This window comes from Palaemon carinicauda, chromosome 37 (assembly GCF_036898095.1).
Source record: "Palaemon carinicauda isolate YSFRI2023 chromosome 37, ASM3689809v2, whole genome shotgun sequence".
In the NCBI taxonomy this organism is placed as follows: Eukaryota; Metazoa; Arthropoda; class Malacostraca; order Decapoda; family Palaemonidae; genus Palaemon; species Palaemon carinicauda.
This window is the reverse complement of record NC_090761.1, coordinates 29,316,103-29,338,734: the sequence shown is the minus strand read 5'-3', so window position 1 is coordinate 29,338,734 and position 22,632 is coordinate 29,316,103. Positions and strand designations below refer to the sequence as shown.

Genomic DNA, 22,632 nt, shown 5'->3' with positions numbered 1-22,632 from the left:
ATCAGGATTGGTTTCTAATGGAGCTGTAACCCAGAAGTTTGTCAGTCTAATGCAAGTTGTACAAAATCATACTACTGGGACAAGAAACCAGTCTATACGCTTGGACTGACAGTCAAGTTGCACTACCAACATGGTAGTTCACAGTTAATCAAGCTCCTTCATGAATATGGGTTCATATAATCTAATGATGAGGTTTTACGCTCTGTAAATCAACCGTAAAATTTTTAGGCAAATGCAGCAGTGAACTATATCAAGCTATGGGTTTGGTTCGTTGCATGGGGCCAATCTTTGGCTGATTTCCACACCTAATGGGCAATGAAACACCCATTTTATGGCTCATGAGTTCCAACAACATCCCTTTAGTCTCATTATGAACCTTGTGATCCCAAGTCTGACGATAACAGCATCACACTCACAGGACCCATCGATCTATTCAGCCTCACATTACACTGGGCCTAAAAATGTTAACTTGCTTTTTGTTACAATAACATTGTGAATCCCTTGCAAGGATGTATGTTCGAGGGCTGATAGTCTCAAAGATGCTGAGGAAAAGGACACTTGAGTGGGTGAATTCTATCTCATCAGAAAACAGCAAGGAATTGTCTGGCTTCAATAATAAGCTTGCCAGAGAAGAAACACCACGGATGTATATTCGAGGGCTGATAGTCTCAAATATGCTGAGGAAAAGGTCACTGAGTGAGCAAAGTCTATCTCATCAGAAAACAGCGAGGAATTGTCTGGCTTTAATAATAAGCTTGCCAAAGAAGAAACACCAACTATGACTAAGCTTACCACTTTTTATCTGTTTGGTTCTCTGATAGATATCCCACCAGTGCATCTCGTTACAGTACCGACATAGTTGTTGTACATAAAGCGGTCACTTGTTGATCCCAATTGGCAGTTGGCATGCAGTATGTCAATTGGTCTGTGGACATGCCGTTCTATATGGTTGCCCGGCAAATCAGATGGAGGGACTCACAAACATTCCAGAATGTTGTCCTACATTCAGGTGTCTGTTGTGGATGTCTTAGCTGGAGCAGCATTTGGTGGTCTGACTGAGATAATGACCGGCAACCCTTGGGTGCAGACCATAAGGGCATTCCTTATGGTGTTTGTTGTACTGGTGTATAACTCCCTCGTTAAAAGTTCAACAGCCGTTCCAACTATTCTTAAGTCATACTCCTATTAAAGAAGTCAGTTTTGTAATAAGGAGAAATACAAATCAATTAACAAAATTTTTATGGTTTCTCATATAATTCATATACGCTCTAATTTCAGGGTGGCTCGACTCCAACTTCTAAGGTACCTCGGTTTTTAAATCCTATAGTCTTAAGTGCAGATCAGAAGAAAGTTCTCGAGGCTGTGCATAAAGGACATAATGTATTTTTTACAGGTAATATGATATTACTTAGCTAAGTTTTACTCATTTTTATGACTTAAGCTGCTTGGCCACAGTTTAATATATATTGGAGCTTATGTTTTGTTATATGGTATAAATTTTTTAGTCATTGTTTTTTGTAGAGAGCTTGGGTTGATTTTAATGATTTTGATAATATGACCATGATTGATAGTATGACCATGAAAAGCAGATATTAGAAAATTCTTGATAATTTTCCTCAAAATTCTATTTAAGTTTACATCCTTTTGTATACATCAAAGTGTAGTTTAAAAAATATGAAAAAAAGGATTCATTATTAGTTGTAGATTAATGCATATTGAATACAATTAAAAGGTACAGAAGTACATCTTGAGAAAATCTTAATACCTTTGTTAGTCATTTGCAAATGTTCTCCAACTTTGGGGAAGTAATATTGTCAAAAAGGTTTTCAAATGTAATGTAATGGAATCTCGCCGTTTCCTTCTAATCTCTGTGTATAGTATACAGTATTGTATTCAATGGAAATTTTAGCTAAGTAGAATTTTTGGTAGCGTTATATTTTCTGCATCTCAAAATCTCTTCCTTGTAAAAGTTGAAAAATAAAAGGCTACAGAATTGTCACCTGATCTTGACAACTAAAAACTGCTGCCATGTATGGCAGGTTTGACAATAAAAAAAACCTAACATAGCAGGTGAAAGTACACACACACACACACACACACACACACACACACACACACACACACTCTCTCTCTCTCTCTCTCTCTCTCTCTCTCTCTCTCTCTCTCTCTCTCTCTCTCTCTCTCTCTCTCTCTCATATATATATATATATATATATATATATATATATATATATATATATATATATATATATATATATATATACACACACATTTATATAAATTTTATATTTATATATATATTTATATAAATTCTATATACATATATATATATATATATATATATATATATATATATTACAGATGTAATCTTCCTCAGCACGAAGATAAGTCAATATATAGTAGTCTACATAAGGAAAATTGAAAGTTGTGTATATGTAGAAATGCTCAACAGTTTCGTCCGCCAATGGACCTCTTCTTGGAGCGTTTATTTTTTTGTATAATAAACGCTCCAAGAAGAGGTCCATTGGCGGACGAAACTGTTGAGCATTTCTACATATACACAACTTTCAATTTTCCTTATGTAGACTACTATATATATATATATATATATATATATATATATATATATATATATATATATATATATATATATTTATATATTTACATTTCATTTAAATGCTAAACAATATTCAAGTACCGTACTTCACATGAAAGTTTGATTATGTAGATATCTGTTGTTTATGAAATGACAGCAGGATGTATATACTTGGTTGTGTGTAGCAATATGCTTCTGATCTAATTAGAAATTTTACTTATAACCCAATTAACTACTGTACTAAACAGAGGGGTACCCCAGGGAAGTGTACTTGGCCCAATCTTATTCTGCATCTATACTATTGGTCTATCGAAAATACTACAAAGGCATGGCATGAAGTTCAAACTATTTGCGGATGACACACAATTTTACTTCTCTATAAATGATATAGATGACACTACTGATACTCTAAACAGTATCCTTGACAGTGTTAGAGAATGGATAAAATTTAAACAACTGAAATTAAATGAGAACAAAACTGAATTCGTTGTGATAGGCAAGAGGAACAGCATGAGAAACTTAGGTGATATTCATATGAACATAAATAATGACTTGATACTGATATCTAGTAAAGTTCGAGATCTAGGTGTATTTCTAGACTGTAACCTGTCTCTAAATGCCCAAATAGATAATGTAATAAAAACTGCTGGTTATCATCTAAGAAATATTGCAAAAATTCTGTAAAGGAACTTGTGATAAACTGTGTTATTGCCTGAATTGACTACTGCAACTCTATCCAGTACAATTTACTGAAAGTGCAACTTAGGAAATTACAAAACATAATAAACAGAGGAATAAGACTGGTAAAAGGTGTCCCACCTAGAGAAAGGATCACCCCTATACTAATCGATTTACACTGGCTGCCGATTAAAGCAAGAATTGAATTTAAAATATATACAATAACCCACCAAGTTATCAGATCTGGTCGTCCAAAATACTTAGGAGAATTGCTACATATTGCGCAGCCAACAAATCGTGTCAACACGAAGAATAGTTACAGATGGCTTCAAACTGTTGGAGCCTAAATATATGTCTACTTTAGGCTCCAGAGCCTTTATATATGCAGCCCCAACAATATATAATAAGCTCCCCTGAAACATTCGATTGATTAAAGACATTGAGGCTTTCAAGAGGAAACGGAAGACTTCTTTCCTATTTAAACAGTCGTACAACAGTGACGATTTAATAGTAAATGAACAATACGCAATGTGAAATGTTAAATACTTTGAACGAACAAGGTAAACTGACAGTGGAGGTCCTGTAGAGAGTGGTGTTCTCCTGCTCTATGGGACCAGAAAAGCAGCCATCAAAGTAAAAGTAGTATCTTTATTATTTTATTGAGTTTTGAAGGGATCAGACTGATCAAGTAATTAGATTTATTTCTAAATCAAGGAGTTTTCTGCTTTAAAAACTTGTGAAATTTCATCCTTATTATTAATTTTATTTTATGAAAATTAACATATCCTTCAAATTTTCTTGCTCATTCATTAAAAGTAGATTTGTGGTTTATTATTATTGATAATAATACTAGCTAAGCTACAATCCTAGCTGGAAAAACAGAACACTATAAGCCCAAGGGCTCCAACAGGCAAAAATAGCCCAGTGATGAAAGGAAACATGGAAATAAATAAACTGCAAGATAAATAATGAACAATTGAAATAAAATACTCTAAAAACAGTAACAATAAAATAGATCTTTCATATATAAACTATAAAAACTAAAAAAAAAACAAGAGGTAGATAAGATGGAATAGCGTGTCTGAGTGTACCCTGAAGTAAAAGAACTCTATCCTAAGTCCGTGGAAAACCATGGTACAGAGGCTATGGTACTTCCAAAGACTAAAGAACAATAGCTTGATTTTGGAGTGTCCTTCTCCTAGAATAGCTGCTTACCATAGCTTGAGAGTGTCTTCTACTATTACCAAGATGAAGGTAGCCACTGAACAAATAAAGATACAGTATAGAAATGGTTTGGGACATCCATAAGACATTTGATGAATACTTGTAAGGATTCACTACTTATCTCTGGAGATTACAGGGTGTCATTTAAGTAGGAAATATATTTCGATTGAATGACCATATTTCAGCAACAAATTAATATATAGCTTACAGCACAAATCTGTAAAAGTTCTACATTTTCAATTTGGCAAACTCGATTTTGTATAACAAAGACTTCAGGCTAGCCTTTTAGAGTCAAGAATTGTAACTCAGAGGTCTAGTTGAGTTGCTTTATAACTGGTATTAGTTAAGTGATTTTGAGACATTTATGCATTTCAGGAAGTGCGGGAACTGGTAAAAGTTTTTTGTTGAAGAGAATAGTTGGAGCGCTCGCTCCTGATGTAACTTTTGTCACTGCTAGCACTGGAGTTGCTGCTTGCCAAATAGGTGGGACAACACTTCATGCATTTGCTGGTACGTAAGTTTTATCTTATAGTATTTGTCGTAAGGATTAAACATTTGCTAGAAGTACAGTTGGCTCTCCTCGTCCACAGGTATTACATCCAAAGACCCCATCCCCTTCGCTGATAGGGGATTCCTAGAATAATAACATCCTAAACTCTATGGTTGTTAAAACCCTTATATGTATAGAACTTCATGTCATACATCTACTCTATATACTATAATACATTAAAGGGTATAGTCTCAGTGGCATCAATGTGTTTCCTACAGGAATCCCTGTATTTTCTATAACATGTCCTGTACAAATTTATGCACTCTACCTTATGTATGTTAAGCAGTACAAATGCATTATATACTATACAGGTACCTGTATATTTAGATGAAATATGTTTTGTGCAAATACATATTGTACCGTACAGTATGTACAGTACTTGTATACTGTAGGTACCAGAACAGATATAGTATGGGACTGACTTTTAGACAGAGGCAGACTGTGGCCCTAATGCATGATTAACCCTTTTACCCCCGGGGTATTTGGAAATTTCCCACCCTTAACCCCCAGGGGGTTATTTTTTTCCAAGCACATTTTGCAGTATATTTTATTTAAATTGCTCTAACAGCCTTAATTTTTGTCATAGAGAGGTCAGGTTGGTCTCATTCTCTTGGAAAATGCCTGAATTTTCTCAAAAAATTATCAAAAAATATGAAAAACTAATTTTTATAGCATTTTTTTGCAAGGACGTACCGGTACGTCCATGGGGGTAAAGGGATGGCTTTTGTGAAACGTACCAGTACGTCCTTTGGGGGTAAAAGGGTTAAGTGTTAATGGCCTATTGTATTTTTCCCAAAAAATAATTCATCTACAGTACATTACTTTTGTGTGTGTTGGTAATGTACATATAAGCATACAAAATTTAACAACCATAAAGTTTAGGATTTTTCAATATTAAACTTACCCGATAATCATGTAGCTGTCAACTCCGTTGCCCGACAGAATTCTATGGAGGGATACGCCAGCTATCACAATACTAGAAGGGGGTGTACTTACCAGCGCCACCTGTGGCCAGGTACTCAATCATTTGTTGTTGACACCTCCTCAATTATTCCTCTGTCGTGCTTCCGGCTAGACGTTCTGGGATACGCTCATGGTCTTCGAGTCTATTCATGGATATTTGGTGAAGTATTCTCTTAGATTAACGGCTGTCGCATACTGGAATCCTTTTTATATTAGCTAGATAGCTTTTATATAAATACTGATTAACGGTTAATGAATTTTTGCTTGTTTTTGGATCACCCTTTGACTATCTCTTTGAAACAAGATGTCTGACGTTTCGCAAGCTCCCTCCCATAGACGATGTAGGTCTTGCAATAGGCGTATTCCGAAGGCCTCGGTAGATCCTCACACCGCTTGTTCTGACTGTAGGGACAGGCCCTGTCTATTAGAAAATCGGTGTGAGGAGTGCGCCGGACTTTCGGAATTGGATTTTGTACGTCTTTTAAAATATTCATCTAAGTTAGAGAGAACTAGAGTTAGGAGAAGTTCTTCTCACTCTTCTATGTTTTCCTCACCTCATGATCCCCTACCTTTTCCTACCCCTGTAGTGGCTACCCCCGAACCTACTGTGTGCCCTCCGCCTGATATGTCAACTGTTTTGCGTGCTATTCAGGCTTTAGGAGATAAAGTAGAATCAGTGGTAAGTGACCATAAGTCTCTGATGGCCGAGGTTAAAGAACTGAAGGTCAAGAGTGCAGTGGGTGGAAATAGTGCCAGTGCTGTGACGAGTGCTAGTGTCTGTGCAGTGCCAAGTGCTAGTGGTGCCAGTGTGGTGCGTGAGGATTTTTCTGTGCGAGCCAGTCGTCCTCCCAGTCCGGGACCTCTTGCAAGCTCCCATGCCCAGGGGAGAAGCAATGTCGAAGGGCTTAAGGGTTCGACAGGCCTTGTTAGGCGCACAGAATTATCCTCGGTGGTTGCGGGCGTGTCTTCCTTAGACCGTCACTCCCACCTGCAGACGATTGAGCCCGTCTTCTCGTCCGCTGATCTTCATGCAGGGAAGAAACGTTGGTCTCAGGTCTCGAGACCGCTTAAACGTAGAGTTCAGTCAGCGAGTGCTCAGCCAGGTTGTAGTCATTGGCTCAGCTCCGACTCGCCTCAGTCATCGGTCGACTGTACTCCGCCCAAGAGGAGTAAGGTTCTGCCTATACAGACCCCGACTGTGACTTTACCTCAGTCTGTTATCGTTTCTGCCGACCCCAAGTGGACCCTGCTTCAGTCCATGCAAGCTCAGCTTTCGGACTTGATGCGTGAGTGTCGGGCTGAGAGTGTTGCACCTCTTCCTCCACCTACACTCCCTCCACCTGTTCTCGCTCCGCCTGTGCTCGCCCAGCCTGCACCTGCTCCGCCTGTGCTCGCCCAGCCTGCACCTGCTCCGCCTGGTCGCAGCACCATCTGCCAGGCGTACGATGTTGAGCCACTTTCGGAGTTTGCTGTTCACAGTGTTGTTCAGCCTCAGCCTTCTTTAAGGCAACCCTTGCTTTGGGATCAGGAGAGTTATTCCACTCTTCCTCCTCCTCCCCTTGCTGCTCCACCAGTGGTGCAACTCTCGGTTGGGGTACAACAACCTCTCCCCTCGAGAACTTTACCTTGTTCTGCGCAGCCTCAACCTTCTCATGCTCCACTCATCTCACAGGAACAGGAACGGACTACTCCGCCTCCGTCTTCCGCTCAGCTTGTGCATTCCTTGGGTTCAACTCTTGCTAGGAGTCAACCTCCTTCACCCATGCGCCTGCCTTCTGCTCCGTCTGTTGTTCAGCCTATGCAGTCTGAGCCTCAGGTTTTCCCTCAAGATGAGGAAACCTCTGTTATTGTTCCTACCCGTTCTGACTCTGCGGTTCAGCATTCTGGTCCTATTGCTTCGCTACCCTCTGCTGATGAAGTGTCGGATGATGAGGAGGCACACCTTGATCCCTCATCAGACGTAGAGGAGTCTAAGCTTTCTCCATTGTCTTTTGATTTTCGAAAGGTCTTGGCTCTACTCAGGGAGCTTTACCCTGACCACTTCGTCTCTGCTGTTCCCCGCTCTCCTCCATCTGAGTTTTCGCTAGGCGTACAACAAGCTAAGTCGAACTATACTAAGCTTGTCCTAGCTAGATCCTCCAAGAGGGCTTTAAGGATCTTAGGGGAGTGGCTTCAGTCTAAACAACACCTGGGCAAGACTTCCTTCATGTTCCCTCCAACGAAGCTCGCTTCGAAAGGTTGCGTTTGGTATGCCACAGGGGAAGCACCAGGCTTGGGAGTACCTGCCTCTGCCCAGGCTGACTTCTCAAGTCTGGTGGACTCGCCTAGGAGGACTGCGATGAGACGCTCGAAGGTTTGTTGGACCTTCTCAGACCTGGATCATCTTCTGAAAGGGTTGTTCAGAGCTTTCGAAATGTTCAACTTTCTCGACTGGTGCCTGGGAGCCCTCAGCAAGAAAACATCTCCTGCGGACAAAGACTCTGCCATGCTAATTATGTCCTGCATGGATAAGGCTATCAGGGATGGATCGGGTGAGTTAGCGTCGTTATTTGTATCAGGGGTGTTGAAGAAAAGGGAACAACTGTGTACCTTCCTCTCAGCCAGCATTACACCGTGCCAGCGGTCACAGCTCCTTTTTGCTCCACTCTCAAAGTTCCTCTTTCCCGAGGAGCTAGTTAAGGACTTGTCGGCTGCCCTGATACAGAAGGACACGCACGATCTTGTAGCCTCATCGGCTCGTAAGTCTAAGGTTACCACCTCTGTCCCCAAGACTTATCGCTCCCCAGTGGCTGATACCCCGGCCACTAGGTTCATACCGCCCTTTCGTGGTAGAGCCCCCAGCCGAGGAAGCTCCCGTCCAGACTCTCACAGGGGCAAGTCTAGGAAAGGACCCAGGACATCTAAGGGAAAGCACTGACTCTCAGATTCTCCAGACAACAGTAGGAGCCAGACTCAAGATCTTCTGGCAAGCCTGGGAGAAGAGAGGTGCAGACGCACAGTCTGTCAGTTGGCTGAGGTACGGTTACAGGATTCCATTCTGCCTCAAACCGCCTCTGACCACATCGCCCATCAACCTCTCTCCCAACTACAAAGAAGAGGACAAGAGGCTAGCATTGCAACAGGAGGTGTCGCTACTTGTGCAGAAGAAGGCAGTGGTTATAGTCCGGGACCATCAATCCCCGGGCTTCTACAACCGTCTCTTTCTTGTAGCCAAAAAGACAGGAGGTTGGAGACCGGTGCTGGACGTCAGCTCTCTCAACGAGTATGTCACCAAGCAGACGTTCACAATGGAGACGACCAAGTCGGTCTTAGCAGCGGTCAGACAGGAGGACTGGATGGTCTCGTTGGACTTGAAAGATGCATACTTTCACGTTCCCATTCATCCAGACTCCCAACCTTTCCTGAGATTCGTTTTCGGAAAGGTTGTCTATCAGTTCCAAGCCCTGTGTTTTGGCCTAAGCACAGCTCCTATGGTCTTTACTCATCTGATGAGGAATGTAGCAAAATTCCTGCACTTATCGAACATCAGAGCCTCCCTCTACCTAGACGACTGGCTGTTGAGAGCCTCCACGAGTCGTCGTTGTCTGGAGAACCTCTCTTGGACTTTAGATCTAATCAGAGACCTAGGTCTATTAGTCAATATAGAGAAATCTCAACTCATTCCCTCCCAATCCATTGTGTACCTGGGAATGGAGATTCAGAGTCGGGATTTTCGGGCTTTTCCATCGGCCCCCAGGATAAACCAAGCCCTAGAGTGCATCATGAGCATGCTGAAGAGGAGCAATTGCTCAGTGAGACAGTGGATGAGTCTCACAGGGACCCTCTCATCTCTGGCCCTGTTTGTCGAGCTAGGGAGACTCCACCTCCGCCCTCTTCAATTCCATCTTGCAGCTCATTGGGACAAGGGCTCGACTCTAGAAGCAGTCTCTATCCCTATCAACCAAGAGATGAAGACCACTCTCCGGTGGTGGAAGCACAATCTCCTTCTCAAGGAGGGTCTATCATTGGCCATCCAGACCCCCCATCTTCATCTCTTCTCGGATGCATCGGACTCGGGCTGGGGTGCGACCTTGGACGGACGGGAATGCTCAGGAGTATGGAACAAGGAACAAGGATTACTCCACATCAACTGCAAGGAACTGTTAGCAGTTCATCTTGCCCTGTTGAACTTCAAGTCCCTCCTGCTAGGCAAAGTGGTGGAGGTGAATTCAGACAACACCACAGCCTTGGCTTACATCTCCAAGCAAGGAGGGACCCATTCGAGGAGCCTTTACGAGATCGCAAGGGACCTCCTCATTTGGTCAAGAGGTCTAAACCTCACACTGGTCACGAGGTTCATCCAGGGCGATATGAATGTTTCAGCGGATCGCCTCAGCAGAAGGAATCAGGTCATTCCCACGGAATGGACCCTCCACAAGAGTGTGTGCAACAGACTTTGGACCTTGTGGGGTCAACCTACCATAGATCTGTTTGCCACCTCCATCACCAAGAGACTTCCGCTTTATTGTTCCCCTGTTCCAGACCCTGCAGCGGTTCATGTGGATGCTTTTCTTCTGAACTGGTCCCATCTCGACCTGTACGCATTCCCTCCGTTCAAGATTATAAACAAAGTTCTGCAGAAATTCGTCTCGCACGAAGGGACACGGCTGACGCTGGTTGCTCCCCTTTGGCCTGCAAGAGAATGGTACACAGAGGTACTTCAATGGCTAGTCGACTTCCCCAGGACTCTACCTCTAAGAGTGGACCTTCTACGTCAACCACACGTAGACAGGTTGCACCCAAACCTCCACGCTCTTCGACTGACTGCCTTCAGACTGTCGAAAGATTCGCTAGAGCTAGAGGCTTTTCGAAGGAGGCAGCCAGTGCGATTGCCAGAGCTAGAAGAATTTCCACTCGTAGAGTCTACCAGTCTTAAGTGGGAGGTCTTCCGAAGCTGGTGTAGAGCCAATTCAATATCCTCTACCAATACCTCTGTGATCCAAATAGCTGACTTCCTTCTTCATCTTAGGAATGAGAGATCCCTTTCAACACCTACGATTAAAGGGTATAGGAGCATGTTGGCCTCAGTCCTCCGCCACAGGGGTTTGGACCTGTCTTCCAACAAGGACCTTCAAGACATTCTCAAGTCTTTTGAGACGTCTAAAGAACGTCGTCTTTCCACTCCAGGCTGGAATCTAGACGTAGTCTTAAGGTTCCTTATGACATCTAGGTTCGAACCTCTCCAGTCAGCTTCCTTCAAGGATCTTACCCTCAAGACTGCTTTTCTCGTTTGCCTTGCAACAGCTAAGAGAGTCAGTGAGGTTCATGCCTTCAGCAAGAACATTGGTTTCACAACCGAATCAGCTACATGTTCTTTTCAGCTTGGATTCCTAGCAAAGAACGAGCTTCCTTCACGTCCTTGGCCTAGATCGTTCGAAATACCTAGCCTCTCCAACATGGTAGGTAACGAACTAGAGAGAGTTCTTTGCCCTGTCAGAGCTCTCAAATATTATCTGAAGAGGTCTAAACCTATTCGAGGACAGTCAGAAGCCGTATGGTGTGCCATCAAGAAACCCTCGAGACCCATGTCCAAGAATGGGCTTTCGTACTATATAAGGCTTCTGATCAGAGAAGCACATTCTCACTTAAAGGAGGAAGACCTTGCATTGCTGAAGGTAAGGACCCACGAAGTAAGAGCTGTAGCTACTTCGTTGGCCTTTAATAAAAACCGTTCTCTGCAGAGCATTATGGATGCAACCTATTGGAGGAGCAAGTCAGTGTTTGCATCATTTTATCTGAAAGATGTCCAGTCTCTTTACGAGAACTGCTACACCCTGGGACCATTCGTAGCAGCGAGTGCAGTAGTAGGTGAGGGCTCAGCCACTACATTCCCTTAATCCCATAACCTTTTTAACCTTTCTCTTGAATACTTTTATTGTTGTTTTTATGGTTGTTACGGTAGGCTAAGAAGCCTTCCGCATCCTTGGATTTGGCGGGTGGTCTATTCATTCTTGAGAAGCGCCTGGGTTAAAGGTTTGGTAGAGGTCCTTTAGTAGGGTTGCAACCCCTTGTACTTTGGCACCTTTGGGTTGATTCAGCCTCCAAGAGGAACGCTGCGCTCAGTAAGGAAGACGAACTTTAAATAAAAGGCAGAGTAACGGTTCTATTCGACTTCCTTACCAGGTACTTATTATTTCATTGTTATTTGAGATAACTGTTATATGAAATTTGGGATACTTAGCTATCCTTTAATCATGTACACTGGTTTTCACCCACCTCCCTGGGTGTGAATCAGCTACATGATTATCGGGTAAGTTTAATATTGAAAAATGTTATTTTTATTAATAAAATAAATTTTTGAATATACTTACCCGATAATCATGATTTAATCGACCCTCCCTTTCCTCCCCAGAGAGAACCAGTGGACCGAGGAATAATTGAGGAGGTGTCAACAACAAATGATTGAGTACCTGGCCACAGGTGGCGCTGGTAAGTACACCCCCTTCTAGTATTGTGATAGCTGGCGTATCCCTCCATAGAATTCTGTCGGGCAACGGAGTTGACAGCTACATGATTATCGGGTAAGTATATTCAAAAATTTATTTTATTAATAAAAATAACATATTTTTTATTATTAGTAGGAATCCTAATCTGTGGGAGGCTCCAAAAGCAAGGCTCATGGATAAGGAGGGACAACTACAATCATTATATCATATAAAATCTGCTTCTATAAATTTAGTTATTAGGTTTTGAACCTTTTGATTAGTAATTTTTTTTTTCTTTTCTTTTTTACACAAATCCAACTGAAGATAACAAAGACAAGATAAAGAAATACTATAATAAAACAATAGTATATCATTTAATACAGTAAGCAAAACAAAATTTGTAATAACCTGATATCTACTTCATATGAAACCCACTATTTATTAACTTTTGTAGCAGGAAATCATAGGCATTGGATTCAGATTAGGCTTACTTTAGGCTAAAGTGTAACAAAATTTTACTTTCAAACAATTCAACTTACAAACACATTCAAGGAACCTATTAAGTTTGTAAATTGAGGACCATCTGTACATATTTGCCTCTTGAAGCTGATTGTTTTTAATACAGAAAAGTCCAGTGAAATAAATTTACTGGTTTGATCATTTCCTTTCAGGTATTGGCAATGGTGACAGTAGTATTGAAAACTGTATAAGTTTAGCCTCTAAAAGGGTTGCTGCGCAACAGTGGAGGAAATGCAAACATTTGATAGTTGACGAAATCTCAATGGTTGATGGAATTTTCTTTAAGGTATGTTGTTTTTAAGTGTTTAAAGAGGCAAAGAGTGTATAGTAGTTGTCCTTGTTTAGAAATAAACGTTGATTAACTCTGGTCCATTTTAAATTAGCTTCCCAAAACTTTGTCGAATTCAGGACTTTCAAAAACATTTGTACTCTTTTTATTTTATTCGATTCTATTTTTCAAAACATTATTAACATTTTGGGTGCAGGTTACTGACACTTTTGTGAAAGATCACATTGTTCAAATGTCCAAATCTGTAATTGAATAATTACTTGCTGAAAGTTTTTATTCATTCCAGTTTTTAAAGCCTGGTGCTGTTTTGAGTACAGATCTAGTCAGTTCAAGAGATCGGTGATCTTAGGTTGCAAAGGTAATTGACTTTCTCTTCTTATATTGCCAAGCCTTAATATAATTCTCTTAATGTTATCCTTTTCTTTGTTCCTACACACATACAAACCCTTAGCTCTTTACTATGGATGTATAGTTCTGACATAGCTGGAATCTAGCCATAAAGAACCCTCTGCTAGTTAGCGGGTAGTAGACCAGCTATCCCGCTCACACATTCACCTAGTGTGTTATGTTACTTTTGGTTTTGGTTTGGTAGAGTGAAGAAAAAATCTTGCTCTCAATTGAATACAATTTTTTACCTGGCCCTAAACTTACTTCGTTTTCCTTCAGTTTGCCGGTGTGTTTGATTTTACTGACAACTGTTAATATGGGGGTTTGCATTGGCATAGCTGGCCGGACTTGCAGCATGTTTATGTTGACATAGGAGACTGATTATCCCAACCTTTGCCTTTCATGCAGACGACACTCATTCGTACAGACTTCTCCCTACAAAGAGTCTTGGGAGTCCCCATCCTTACAGTGGGAGCAGTACGGAAAGTCACAGAGGAAGTTTAAATGGGATTCTTTGCCTTCCGGGTCTTTGTCGAAGATGAAGAGATCCGAACTTCTTTTCCCGGCGTCTCGTTCCCTCCCCGCTATCTCTGCTCGTGCTGTCTCCTCCGGAGGGCGGTCGAGAAAGGATGATGACTCTTTGATCCCCAGACGACCCTGTTTTTTCCCTAGTGAAGCGGCTGCCCTCTCGCCCTTAGAGGAGTAGTTTGTTTAATGCTATGTCGGGCTTTTGAGTAACCCTCTAAGGAATGGCTTGTAGAGGCAATTAAGGGGCACAGCTGCCTCCTCGGGTTGGCCACGGCCTTCTCCCCTGACCCTCTGGAGAAGTGTTCCCTCCACTAGGTCCTGTGCTCCTTGCTGTGGCATCCTCTCGAACTCCTTTGGCTCACCCTCGAGTGCCTTTGAAGCGGTCATTCAAGTCGTCAATGTCTCTCTCTCCAGCTCTTTGGAGCTCCTTAGTGATCGCGGTCATTGACGCCCTGTAGTCACAACCCCTTACAACCTTGCTTGTAAGGTACCATGAGTCTCTTGAGTGCAATTCCCTTTGGGGCTCCACCTCAGCAGTCCATCCCTTTGGGAAAAGCTCAGGTATGTGCTAGCGTTCACGAGCGATGGCAGCTTCCTTTGAGAACGAGCCACCTTTGCCTTACTTGCTCCGTCCAAGCTCGCTTAAATTCATGTACTGTATTATATTCTGGAAACAAGTTATACTGTAGTACATTAGAAGGTCAGGATTCATATCGCTGTGCTTTTGAACCCATCAAGAACTTGGTTTTTAGGGTTAATTTACTTTCTTTAATATCACGTGGCCTTTGAGTCAGTTGTAAACTTGATTTTCAAGGTTAATTTCCTTTTATTAATATTAACCAGCTTTTGAATCAATAAAAAAACTTTTTTTTTTCTTTGTTAATTTGCTTTTTTAATATCACCATACCTTTCCGTCTCTCATGAACTTGGTTTTTAGGTTTAATTTTCTCTTTTTAATATTAGTGTGCCTTTGACTTTCTCAAGAACTTGATGTTTTAGAGAATTTATTGTTTATATTACCATGCCTTTGAAGCTCTCAAAAACTTTGTTTAATGGATAAATTTCTTTTATTGATAACACCATGCTTTAAAACCCCTTGAGAACTTAATTTATAGGGTTAATTTGCTTTTTTTTTTTTTATTAATATTACCATGCCTTTGAATCACCCAAAAACTTGTTTTTTTAGGTTTAATTTGCTTTTGTTAAACAATATTAGATCACACATTAACCTGATGTATTTATGTCAATCTTTTTATTTTGTCACGCAGAAATTAGAAGCTGTTGCTCGTGCAGTTAGAGGAAACGACAAGCCATTTGGTGGAATACAACTGATTCTCTGTGGGGATTTCCTACAACTGCCACCAGTTACAAAGCCTGGAGAGAAAAGAGTATTTTGTTTCCAAACATCAGCCTGGGAAAAATCTATAGACCTTAACATGGAACTTACATTTATACGAAGACAAAATGACCTGGAGTTTATCAGCATTTTGCAGTCTATTAGACTTGGAAGGTACAGATAATACTAACAATATTTTATGTGTTTACAGTTTAAAGTGTTTCATAATTATTATATGATTAAATGAATATATTATTGAAAAAGTATAAGACAAATTTTCTTTTAAGGTAAATAGCAAGACTTCAAAGATTTTCTCTAATATTGAACTGGATCCCCATAAACAGTAATTTTATTACTTTGAATTGAATTTAATCCCATCTCTTTCCTGCAATGGCATCCCACCTCCAGCAGTGTGCGGGAGTCAGCAATAAACAGAATTTAGATACTAACATTTATTATTTCTATACTCACCCGATGTTCATATATATGTCACTCGTCCTCACTGCCTCATGTTGTCAAGAGACCAGGGATAATGTGAGTTCAAAACTGAGAAGACAAGGAAACCCTAGCGTGGCAGTTACCAATTACCGCTAAATTTTATGTAGTATAGATCATTGAAATAATTCTTACTTGCATACCATAATGTATTTTACATTTTTAGGTGTACAGAGGATATGGTGGATCGGCTTAAATTAACAGAGACTAATGTTGTAGAAAAGGATGGCATCAAAGCAACGAGACTGTGCACGCATCGCGAAGATGTCAACCACATTAATAACGAACACCTGAATAAGCTCACAGGTGTGTTATGGTATTTTTTTTTTCCTCAGTTTGACAGAAACTATCACAAGAATACAAAATCTTGACAGTTATTCAACTTAGATATAGTGGTGTACAAGGAAGATAGGAGGAAGCTTTTTATGTTCTGGAAATGTACATTTTCTTCAGAGATATGTGGGAGTAGTGAATTCTCCGTATAGTTTCTTCCACAATAGAAATTGGAATTCCTTGAAAGGATTACAAAAAATTTTGCAGCTTGTATAGAATAATGGTATGCACTGTGATTCAAGGCAGGAATATTAAATGCACTTAGGTAGCTAAATCCTTAGTTTTTATTCATTGTCTTGGTTCAGGAAATTACAACAGAAATAGCATTATATTTAATTTCCAGAAAACCTTTTAGTTTAATTAATCTTACCCAACATTGATTGTGTTATAAGTTTTGAAAATAAGGTTTTTTTTGAAAAACTAAAAAATTAGAGAATTAGTGGACTTGTATAATTTGCCTTGCCATATCTTGGTAACTTCGACTACTACTGCCATGGGTGGCCATAAATGATAAAAATGCTTATTCTAACTTTATCAGATATTTTTTCCCCTTTTATCATGTTTTGATGGCAGTGTGGTTATATTAAGCTATTAACTTATATTCTAGGTACAGTGATGCCTCAGGATACGAAATTAATCCGTTCAGGATGCGGTTTCGTATCCTGAGTCGCGTTTTACATGTAAATAGCCTAATCCGTTCCAAGCCTTATAAAAAGTCACCTTTTCTTTCATAAACACGCTAAACTGTAGTAATAAACATGCAATGCAGCCATTTCTATCATTCAATAATTAACACAACCGTTAAAAACAGCCTAATCCATTCCAGAAACCACTATGAGATTATTCAATAATGTAGTTATAGCCAAGTTATCCCCCCCAAGCCCAAAGAAAACGGTCCGTTTTCTTTACTACTGTATAAAAGTTACGGTACTGTATGTACGTAAAGCATTTAGATCAGTGAAGGTGTATTGTTACCTGTACGTACACCTAAATTAATGATTGATACCTGTACACTCTGAAAAAAAGGTTACAGTTAATTAGTGTAACAAAAAAGTTGAAACTTACCTTTTGATTGAGACGATGTCCGATAGCGAAGTCGCGCAGAGGAGGATGGCATAAGGCAGAAAACGTAACAAGTGACAGACTACGTACAGTAATTTACACACTTAACACATTAACACTTAAACTTTACGAAATAAAAAAATGGCAGAAATAATTAACACTTAACATTACGTATGGAAAACTATAAAATGAAAGAAAAAATTACTTTAACACTTAACGGTAACATAAAACTTAAAATTGAATTTTTTTTTTTTTTGCTTTTTTATAACTTTACATTTTTCTTATTTTCTAAATCTCTTCTACTTCTTCATCACTTTCTTTTTTCTGTTTCTTTTCTTTACTTTCACCTTCTACTTCTTCATCACTTTCTTTTTTCTGTTTCTTTTCTTTACTTTCACCTTCGTCTTGGCCTACTAATACTGCTGGCCTCTTTAATAAGAAACTATCCATTGAAGCTTGTTTCTGCCTACTTTTCAACACATTTCTAAAATGTGTTAGGCAAACGTCATTGCAGTATTCAAGCGCACGGTTGGTATAAACTTTTTCTGGATGTTCCTTTTCGACGTAGTCTGCCGTTTTATGGAAACATGCAAGAATTTCCTTGATGTCTGCCGTTTTCAAAGGTGCAACATCCTCCTCATCACCGCTAGAGAACTGCTCTTGAACATCACTCACTTGCATCGTCTCCAACTCCTTCAAGTCGTCCGTCGTCAACTCCTCGTGGTGCTCCTCGATAAGTTCATCGATATCTTCCGCGCTAACTTCCAGCCCCATGGACGTACCAAGATGTACGATGTCAGCCACCTCAGACTGCTGAATTGGTTCAGGATCGTCAACGATCTCGGCTTCCCCTCCAGGCTTCCGGAACCCCTCGAAGTCTCGTGCAGAGACAGCATCAGGCCACAGCTTCCTCCAAGATGAGTTTAGGGTACGCCTCGAAACTTCCTGCCAAGCGAGATCGATGAGTTTGAGGCATATCGCGATGTTGAAGTGATCTTTCCAAAATTCACGCAGAGTGAGGTTTGTACTCTCTGTGACTTGGAAACATCTCTTGAAGAGATGCTTCGTGTACAGTTTTTTAAAATTAGAAATAACTTGCTGGTCCATGGGCTGGAGGAGAGGGGTGGTGTTAGGCGGTAGATACAGGACCTTTATGAAGGAATACTCGGCCAGAAGATATTCCTCGAGGCCAGGAGGGTGAGCTGGAGCATTGTCCAACACCAGCAGACATTTCATAGGGAGGCGCTTTTCTTCCAAATATTTTCGGACAGTCGGACCGAAGCAGACATTCACCCAATCAATGAACAGTTGCCTCGTTACCCAGGCTTTTGCATTCGCCTTCCACATCACAGGAAGGTTCTCCTTAATGACTTTGTGGGCTTTGAAGGCTCGGGGATTTTCTGAATGGTACACCAGCAGGGGCTTTATCCTGCAGTCCCCACTGGCGTTTGCACAAAAAGCAAGGGTAAGCCTGTCCTTCATAGGCTTATGTCCGGGTAGCCTCTTCTCCTCCGCCGTGATGAACGTCCGACGAGGCATTTTCTTCCAGAAACGCCCAGTTTCGTCGCAATATAAAATTGCTGCGAACTGTAGCCTTCCTGCAGAGTCAACTCGTCGAACGTTTTAACAAAGGCTTCGGCGGCTTTCGTGTCCGAGCTGGCTGCCTCCCCATGCCTTACCACTGAATGGATGCCAGTCCTTTTCTTGAACTTCTCGAACCACTCACAAGAAGCCTTGAACTCTGGGGGTTCCTGCTGGGATGTTATTTCTCCTGCTCCTTCTTCGGCCTGAGCACACACGAGATCACCGAAAATGGCGGAGGCCTTCTGGCAAATTGTAGTCTCAGTGATGGTGCCTCCTGAGATCTATTTGTCCTTGATCCACACAAGAAGCAGCCTCTCCATCTCGTCATGCACGTGCGTTCTCTTGTTGGAGAAAATAGTGACGCCCTTAGAAGGTGTTGCTGCTTTGATGGCCGCCTTCTGCTTCAGGATGGTGCCTATCGTAGACGGATTCCGGCCATACTCCTTGGCGATCGCACTTAAACGCATGCCAGACTCGTACTTTTTCACGATTTCAAGTTTCGTCTCCATCGAGAGCATCGTCTTCTTCTTCTTTCCTTCGGCAACATTCTTGGGACCCATGGCTACAGTAATACGTAATATAATACACTACGTAACATTATATACAGTCTATGTATAGTAAACACTAATACAGTACAGTGCACTGTAACGAATGTTTATTAACGATAACACGTGGCGTACGAATGTACTATATATTAACACTAAGTCAAACAAGCGAAAGCACACAACACAATGTCTGTTAACGATACCGCGGTCGGAACAAAAAGAGAGAGAGAGAGATGAACGCCCGTGCGTAGGCAAGCTGGGATAGTTGCCGACCAATAGGAAAGCAGGATCTTATGGCGTCAGCTAGCGTCTGAGTAGGGAGATAACCAATGGGTGAGCGGGAGGCTGTAAGTGAGTCTACCCAAGTTCAAAGTCAGGCGGCGCGCGCTTTTTAAAATTACTCTCGGCGAAGAGTTGGGATCTCGTAAGGTTTTCGTATCCTGAAATTTTATCCGTATCCTGGGGCATAAAAATCTTCGAATCACTTTTCGCATCCTGAATTTTTCAATATTAAACTTAGCCGGTGATTATATAAGCTGCAGCTCTGCTGCCCGACAGAAAAACTCTACGTTCAAAATCCGCCAGCGATCGCTATGCAGGTAGGGGGTGTACTTCAACAGCGCCATCTGTCGAGCAGGTACTCAGTACTCAATGTAAACACAGAACTCAATTTTCTCTCTGTCGTGCCACCGGCAAGACCTACTAAATTCGCTGTTGCTTACTGGATTGGTTTTCACATATTTTGGTGAAGTACACATTTCTAGTTTTGAGCTTTCGCTTTGCAGACGTTATCTTCAATACATCCTTGCATTCTTTTATTGATTTTGGATTTTTTGTTGACGACTTTGGATAGATTTTGAATTCCCCTTTGACTAATTCAAGATGGCTGACCCTTCTCAAGTCCCTAAATTCAGGAAATGTAATGCTAGGGACTGTTCAAGGCGTCTTCCGAAGGCCTCTATCGATCCTCACACCATTTGTTCCAATTGTCGGGATAAGACCTGTCAATTGGAAGATCGATGTGAGGAATGCGTTGGGCTTTCGGAATTCGATTTCATCGAATTCCAGAAATACACACGTAGGCTAGAGAGAGATAGAGTCAGGAGAAGTTCATCTCGCTCCGTTGATTTTTCCTCTCCTCATGCCCCACAACCTATTCCTTCCCCTGTAGTGGTTGCTCCTGATCCCCCTTCTAGCACTCAACAACCTTCGATGGCAGATATGATGCGTGCCATCCAGGCTCTGGGTGAGAGAGTCGAGTCATTGGCGAGTGACCGTAAACAACTCATGGCAGACGTCAAGGAGTTGAAGTGTAAGAGTGCAGTGGGTAGTGACAAAGTGAGTGGTAGTGTTGTGGAAAGTGTTGTAGATAGTGTTGCGCTTGAGGGTTCGTCTGTTCGTGCCTGTCGTCCTCCCAGTCCGGGACCTCTTGCAAGCTCCCAAGCCCAGGGGAGAAGCAATGTCGTACGACCAAAGGGTTCGAGAGGCTTTAATCAGCGAACAGACGTTCCCTCCGTGGTTTCGGACGTATCTAACCAAGATCGCCCCACCCACACGAAGACGAGAGAGCCCATTTATTCCTCGTCTGCGGAAGAGGTTTCTCGAAAGAAACCATGGACCAAGGTCTCGCGGCCTCTTAAGCGCAAGTCGGTCCCTTCCGCGCAAGTCCAACGGCCCAGTTGTAGCCACTGGGTCAGTTCGGACTCGCTGCAGTCTTCCGATGACTGCACACCTCCTAAGAGAGGCAAAGCGGTACCGCATCAGGCAGTAACACCGTCTGTTGCCGCACCTGCTACTGTAGACCCTAAGTGGTCTTTGCTGCAGACCATGCAGTCACAGTTAACGTCATTGATGCAGGACTTTCGTGCGGAGAAGGTTGACGCTGCACCAACCGCTAGCCTACAACCACCCACGGTTGTGCGTCCAGTGGACGCTGAGGCTACCTTCTCCCGCACTCCAGCTGTGAGAGTCCCGCCACCCATGCGTTCCAGTGTACCCTGCCAGCCGCATGTTGACGTTCAGCGACGCACGGAACCTCCCGTTGATGTTCGCGAGTTACAACAACAACCTAAGTTGTTTTGTTTTGACGCGGTGCGTCAACCTCCGCAACCCAGTGTGGTTACCACTACTCGCCCACAGCAGACTAGACAGTCTGGAGTAGACGCTTTGCGCCCCCGCGCTGCTATGGTTGTTGCCAGTTCACAGACTGGGCAACAGTTCCATGACGTTGCGTCCGGTTCAGTCACGCATGCACCCGTGCTGCCGGATTCAGCTGACCAGCCGATTCCTACTCCTTTGCCGCTTCCTCCTCAGTTTTCAGATGATGGACTCTCTGATGATGACGACGCTGCACACATTGACGACCCGCATACGGACATCGACGAACCCAAGACCACGCAACCCTCCTTGGACTTTAGGAAAGTTCTTGCACTGTTCAGGGAGATGTATCCTGATCAGTTTGTTTCTGCGGCCCCACGCTCTCCTCCATCTGAGTTCGCTTTAGGCACGCAGTCATCCGCGCCTGCCTTTACGAAGCTCGTCCTCGCCCGCTCGTCTAAGAGAGCTTTACGAGTGTTGGGAGAATGGATGCAGTCCAAAAAGAACCTTGGGAAGACAGCATTCACGTTTCCCCCTGCGAGACTCTCTTCCAGATCGAGCGTCTGGTATGCCACGGGAGAAGTTCTCGGCTTGGGAGTTCCTGCCTCTGCCCAGGGCGACTTCTCAAGTCTAGTAGACTCTCCCCGCAGGCTAGCCATGAGACGCTCTAAGATTTGTTGGTCTCCTTCAGACTTAGACCATCTGTTGAAAGGAGTGTTCAGAGCCTTCGAGGTTTTTAACTTTTTGGATTGGTGTTTGGGTGCATTGAGCAGGAAGATCTCCCCTTCTGACAAGGAAACTTCCATGCTCATTATGTCCTGCATGGACAAGGCCATACGTGACGGATCCAGTGAGCTTGCGGCTTCGTTCGTTTCCGGGGTCCTCAAGAAACGGGAAAACCTTTGCTCCTTCTTGTCAGCTGGAGTAACACCGTGTCAGAGATCGGAACTTATGTTTGCTCCTCTCTCAAAGTGCCTTTTCC

The 22,632-nt window shown here is 42.2% G+C and overlaps 1 protein-coding gene across 2 annotated transcripts in view; it reads left to right on the top strand.

Annotated features, from left to right (window-relative positions):
* Positions 1-22,632, top strand: part of Pif1 (Pif1 DNA helicase) — a 94,564-nt gene that overhangs the window by 57,014 nt on the left and 14,918 nt on the right. For both annotated transcript variants that reach the window (XM_068360956.1, XM_068360955.1), the window contains exons 5-9: positions 1,279-1,393; positions 4,874-5,008; positions 13,147-13,280; positions 15,467-15,708; positions 16,196-16,335. In XM_068360956.1, coding sequence (XP_068217057.1) covers positions 1,279-1,393; positions 4,874-5,008; positions 13,147-13,280; positions 15,467-15,708; positions 16,196-16,335 — 766 coding nt within the window. The remainder of the gene's footprint in view (positions 1-1,278; positions 1,394-4,873; positions 5,009-13,146; positions 13,281-15,466; positions 15,709-16,195; positions 16,336-22,632) is intronic.